The sequence below is a fragment of the Rhineura floridana genome, chromosome 11 (assembly GCF_030035675.1).
Source record: "Rhineura floridana isolate rRhiFlo1 chromosome 11, rRhiFlo1.hap2, whole genome shotgun sequence".
Classification (NCBI taxonomy): Eukaryota; Metazoa; Chordata; class Lepidosauria; order Squamata; family Rhineuridae; genus Rhineura; species Rhineura floridana.
The window spans coordinates 18,528,436-18,534,592 of NC_084490.1; the positions used below are offsets into that span (position 1 = coordinate 18,528,436).

Below are 6,157 nucleotides of genomic sequence, written 5' to 3' on the forward strand. Positions count from 1 at the left end.
GAGTGCAGAACATAGGACGCTGCTCCATCTAGCTCAGCGTTGTCTATATTGACTGGCAGCTTCCCAGGATTTTAGTCTGGGAGTCTCTCCTAGCCCTACTTGGAGATGCTTGGGATTGAACCAGGATCCTGCATGCGAAGCGGATGCTCTACCACTGTTCCCTTTCCCCCATCATCCCACTACTGAACACTTCCACAAATTGTTATAAAAAATGTTTTACAGAATCAGTTAAAGGTAGGGTTGCCAGGTCCATGGCCTGAGACTGATCCTGTATCTTTAGAAGAAGAGAAAGTCAGCCAAGTGCAGGTGTTCTTGCAACTCTGTAATGGGAAAAACCACAAGGTGGAATTCTCCCTTCCCCCTGCACAACTTTTAAAGATACAGAAGACCTCCTGGAAGCTGGGCCTGGCAACCGAGAGGTCTTCTGTATCTTTAAAAGTTGTGGAGGGGGAAGGGAGAATTCCACCTTGTGGTTTTTCCCATTAGAGTCGCAAGAACACCTGCACTTGGCTGACTTTCTCTTCTCCTAAAGTTACAAGATCAGTCTCAGACCAAGAACCTGGCGACCCTAGTTAAAGGTGTTATATAAGATATTGTTCTATACCCTGCCTACCTATCCACACTATACCCAACCCACAATAACACCCAACCCCCCCACTCACTAGTTGTCAACAGATCAAGCCTTATCCAAACCCTATCTATCTCATAAACTTAGCCATGTCTAAATAACAGTCACTTTTATCCCTTTTCAAACCTTTCACTCACTCACTTCCCCCTTCCTTGTAAACACTCCAGCCAATCACACTCAACATTCTATTAACCCTATCGTGCCTAAACATGAGTTAACAGAAATAAACATTGCGATTTCATCACAGGGACCCTCCATAAAAGGGACTCTCCTGATGGAACAAAGCAGGGACTTCTTTAGATGATATTTACCCTTCTGCTTATCTTGCCTACCCCGCCTCCAAGACACCTACATACAGAGACAGAATTTCAAAACCTTTATTACAAGGGGGTTTCAGCAATGAGTCTCACATACAAGCCTCTTAACATACACATCAAAGGAAATGAAAGAGGGGAAAACCCATCACAATGCTCAGTTCAGTTCCCATCAGCTCCTTATCCCATGCAAGCCATTTCATTACACCAACATGAATCCTCCAATATTGGCCTAATCTGCTTCTACTTGCCCATGAAAAACAACCAATGGTTAGTGACAGTGCCTTTCATTAATGGAGAAACACAGGGATCTGTGCTGTAACACAGGTTAACACATTCCCAGTTTTTAAATACACTGCTGGCCTACAAAATTTTTGCTTCCGGCCAGCATTCAAGTGGTTATAGCAGATAGCATTTGCAGGGGAGTTTACCTAATAGTTTATGATACAAAAATATTATTCTCTTGCAGTGAAGTTATCTGGTAAATATGCCTTTGTGGGGCTAAACGTCTTTTATCGTTGTCCAAAGGACATAATTAGATGTACATAAAGCCATATGGGGGCACATTCGCAAGAGAAGGGAGGTTTTACTTTGGGGTGACTAGGCCAAAATGAAATAGTCAAGTAATCATTTAAAGCACTTATTTCAAGAGTCTGTGTGAATGTAAATACACATGCACGCTTGGAGGTCTACATGTCAATGGATGCCCATGAAGGATGAAAGAGACAACATTACATCAGTTTTCAAACTTGATGCTTTGTACAGTGCAAGCCGTTGATGACATTGGTGCAATTTCAGCTGTGGGAAAACCCAGGTAGAGTTCTGGATGACCCTGGTCTTCAGAGTCAAATTCTGCATAGGCATGTGACCGGCCAGATTCAGTCAGTGTCGCTTTCTGGGCTTTGGGGGATGGGGGAGCCTCCTGAGGGCAGAAAAAGTTCTGCATATCCATTGCCACTAGGTGGAGAAGGGGTAGCAGTGGGGAAGTCAAGACCCACAGGCCCTGCCAAACCTTGGTTTTGGAAAGCCTCAAAGTCAGTCCCAGGGTTTCCTGGGGGTAACCCCTCGGGAGGGGGCCCATCTGCTTGGCGGCACACCTCAAAGCGGAGCCAGCGGTATCCAGCACACTTGCGAGCACCTGGGCAGCTCTGGATGAGGTGCTGAATGGCTGGGTGTGAGAGGCCAAAGAACTCTGCACCTGCTGGCTCGACCTGAGCTGCACCCACAGCCTCGAGGAGCTGAGCGTGGCAGGCATCGGGAGTGGAGCCAGCTACAACGCAACCTGGCTCATCCTCAGGGGCAATCTCAAAGTGTGGCCCGGTGCCGCCATCCTTAATCTGACAGGTGTAGAGGCAGCGGTGAACTGGTCTGCGGGCACTGGCAAAGATCCTGGTGCTGCAGTACCCGACAGGATAAATGGCAGTCTCCATGTGGAAACCTGGACGGTCGGGGACAATTTCCCCCAAGCTGTAGACTGTCAGCAAGCCCAATGTGATGGGGAAAACCGGCCGTCCAGAAGGATCCAAGGGAAGTGGAGGAACCAGACGGCGGGTGCCCAGCTCTGGTGCTGCCCTGCGCTTGGGGGCCCGGCCATTCTCTTTGCCTTTGCGTTCCCGGCGGGGCTTGCGGGCAGCTGGCTCATCCGGTGAGGGCTGTGAAACAGCAGCGACAGCTGCCAGAGGCGGCTCATCTTCTGCTAGGGCTTGTGCTTGCAACAGGCGAGCAAGCAGAAAGCGGCGCTCTTCACGCACTCGCAGGTATTTGGTCTCAAGTCTAGCGATTTCATCACACAGGGCTGCGTTCTCATAAACCAACACTTTGGCTGCGCAACGCAGGCGCCGGAACTTCAGGCGGTAACGCTCACCTTGGGTTTTGCGTGGAGTTTTCTTCATTGCAAGGTGGGCAGTATGGAACAGGGCTCACAGGAACAGAAGAAAGCTGGGGAGGAGAAAAGTTTCAAAAGGCAGTTCCGCTATTAATTTAGACAGATTTCCAGCTCAACTCTATCCTTCAGTTCAGAGCGCTTCACAAACTTTCAAAATGCCCCCAAAAGCTCAGATACACATGCAGACACAGAATATATAGACTGGAGTATTGCTGTCCCTGACCACAGGGACCAAAATATTTTGCACTAATTTTTTTATCTCCAAATGGATCTTTGCTTGCACATGGGATTAAAGGTTTCTTAGACACAGTCTGCTTACAGAACCACCCACAAGCAAACTGCATGTGTGTTCTGTTCAGACAGTTTTTCACCACAGCATTTTTCTAGCATTTCCCTCCAGTGGCAGTAAAATATTACAGGGTTTTTAAAAAGCACAATTTCCTTGTTGGTTTTTATTTTAAATATTAAAAGCACCAAAAAAGGGCAGTTTTGTAGTGGTGGGGTGAACCAGAGTAACAGAAGCAAAAAGCATAGAATTAGGGGTACTAAGCAAAGATTCTCTCCAGGACAGTGCCAGCGTAATTAGGAAACTAAAGCCGAAGAGTTTAGAGAGGCTTCCTGGCAGTTTATAAAATTATGTATAACAGGGATGGGGAACCTGTGGTCCTCCAGATGTTGCTAGACTACAATTCCCATCATTCCTGACTATTGGCTGGGGCTGACGGGAATTGGAGAAAAGTGGATAAACGATAACACACAATTTTATGGAATTTGCTGCCAAAAGATGTGGTGATGGCCAGTAGCTTAGATGCATTTCAAAGGGGGATTAGGCAAATTCATGGAGGAGGTAGAGGTCTATTAATGGCCATTAGTTAGGATGGGTAAAGAGAGCTTCCATGTTCAGAGGTAGTATACCAATTGCTGGAGGGGGAGGGGGAAAGGGGCAATTGCCTTCATGTCCTGCTTGTGGGCTTCCCATAAGCATCTAGTTGGCCACTGTGGGAAACACAATGGATGCTTCTCATCTGATCCAGCAGGGCTCTTCTTAGGTTTTACAATCTAAGTGGAATTTGGCACCCGGTTTATACATACAGGATTATTGAAAGCAAAGAGTAACAAATTATGCAATAATCTGCAAACACTTTTTAAAACAAAATGTACATAACGCTTAAGCAACCCAAGCTCATGTACAGCTGCCTCCCCTCCCCGTTTATTGGCAGCTCCCCATTCCCCAGTTTCTCACCACAGGCCTGTCGCTCCTCCCCTTCCTTTCCCAGAAGCTCTGCCAGGAACCGGAAGCTCCCCTCTGCCTTGTGCTGCTTGAGTAACCCTTTACTCCCTGGACAAAAGGATGCCAAGGGTTCAGAAGAGGAAGGAGTGGGGCAAAGCAAGGCTGTTGAGTTGCCAGCTTTTTTGTTTCTGGCAGGGCATCAGTGGTGCAGTTAGGTCATCGTCTCTGGACTGAATGGTCTTACGGTGTGTGCGCGCGATTCTTTAGATGACAGTGTTTTATTGCTTCACTTCACAATGTGAAAAGTCAGTGTTGTTGCCTTTGCCTTGCCTCATCCCTCCCCCTGCTGATAGCACCACTGGCAGGACTTCTGAGTCTTCAGTAGATTCAGCGCTAGAAGTTAGCAGATGAACACACAAACATATACACATCACTGTGTCTCTAGGTGACAGAAAAATCATATTTCTGTATCTGCTAAATGGCATAGAAGCCCTATCCGAAGAAAAACTGGCAATCCTATTTTCTGGAGGGTTTGGTTATGGAAATCAGAGGCAGCTGGACAGCCACCTGTCGGGTCTGCTTTAATTCGGATTCGTGCATTGAGCAGGCGGTTGGAGTCGATGGCCTTATAGGCCCCTTCCACTCTACGATTCTATGTTTAGGAAGCAAGTGGGGGTCCACTGAACAATGGGAGAAAATGAAGGAGCTGGAATACAGTTGTGAATATGCAAGGTATTCACAGTTACTCTCTGTTACATCCCACTCCACCTCCCTTGGTATTGGCTCATTATTATCCAAAAGAATTCTTTAGTAGCAAGAATGAAGTGTGATTGAAGAAGGAGAAGAGTATCTTGTTTTCATCATAGTTCCTCAGCCTGGGACATATGAGAAGTAATTAATAATAATAATAAACTTTAATTTATAGGCCGCCTATCTGGCCAATGGCCACTCTAGGCGGCGTACAATAAAGCACGATAAAATACATGGTAAAATATGATACAATAAAAACAATATAACCAGTACAGCACAATGCAAAATTACAATTTTTATTTATTTTATTTATTTATTAAATTTATATACCGCCCCATAGCCGAAGCTCCCTGGGCGGTTCACAACAGACAATATCAAAATACAATAAAACACATATTTAAAACAATTCAAACAACATTAAAAATGGGCTTCCTTAAAAATTTTTAAATTTAAAACGTTTATAACACATATTAAACACATATTAAAACACTTATTAAAATGCCTGGGAGAAGAGGAAGGTTTTGACCTGGCGCCGAAAAGATAGTAATGTTGGCGCCAGGTGTACCTCATCAGGAAGACTATTCCACAATTCGGGGGCCACCACTGAGAAGGCCCTTTTTCTTGTTGCCACCCTCCGAGCTTCCCTTTGAGTAGGCACCCGGAGGAGGGTCTTCGATGTTGAGCATAGCGTACGGGTAGGTTCGTATCGGGAGATGCGTTCCACCAGATATTGTGGTCCCGCGCCGTGTAAGGCTTTATAGGTTAAAACCAGCACCTTGAACCGGGCCCGGAAACATATAGGCAGCCAATGCAAGCGGGCCAGAATCGGTGTTATATGTTCGGACCGCCTGGTCCCTGTTATCAGTCTGGCCGCTGCATTGTGCACGAGCTGCAGTTTCCGAACCGTCTTCAAAGGCAGTCCCACAATATTTAGTAGAGTTGTCAGTAATACAATTCTGAAGCTAGTTCACCTTAGAAGTCTCAAGTTCATAAAGGCCTGATGGAAAAGCCAAGTCTTCAGGCCTCGGTGAAATATATATAAGGAAGGGGCATGTCGAAGATCTATTGGGAGGGAGTTCCAAATCGTGGGGGCCGCCACAGAGAAGGCCCTCTCCCAAGTCCTCACCAACCCAATCACTTTAGTTGATGGGACTGAGAGGAGGCCCTGAGTGGCAGATCTTGTAGGGCGGCACAATTTATGACGTTGGAGGCGCTCCATCAGGTATACTGGGCCGAAACCGTACAGGGATTTATAGGTTAATACCAACACCTTGAATTGAGCCCGGAAAATAACTGGAAGCCAGTGTAGATTGTACAGCACTGGGGTAATATGATCATAACGGCGGGTG

At 46.4% G+C, this 6,157-nt stretch overlaps 1 protein-coding gene across 1 annotated transcript; it reads right to left on the bottom strand.

Moving 5' to 3' along the window:
• Positions 1–989: 989 nt before the first annotated feature.
• On the bottom strand, positions 990–4,232 carry TBRG1 (transforming growth factor beta regulator 1). Its single transcript, XM_061588617.1, has 2 exons — positions 4,071–4,232; positions 990–2,880 (listed from the first exon to the last, which is right to left on the bottom strand). Exon 2 carries the CDS (start codon positions 2,832–2,834, stop codon positions 1,821–1,823), a length of 1,014 nt encoding a protein of 337 aa, XP_061444601.1. The 5' UTR covers positions 2,835–2,880; positions 4,071–4,232; the 3' UTR covers positions 990–1,820.
• Positions 4,233–6,157: the final 1,925 nt, after the last annotated feature.

What these genes read in the sequence shown, in the direction of transcription:
- TBRG1 (XM_061588617.1), bottom strand. Translation starts at nt 2,834, where the DNA reads ATGAAGAAAACTCCACGCAAAACCCAAGGTGAGCGTTACCGCCTGAAG.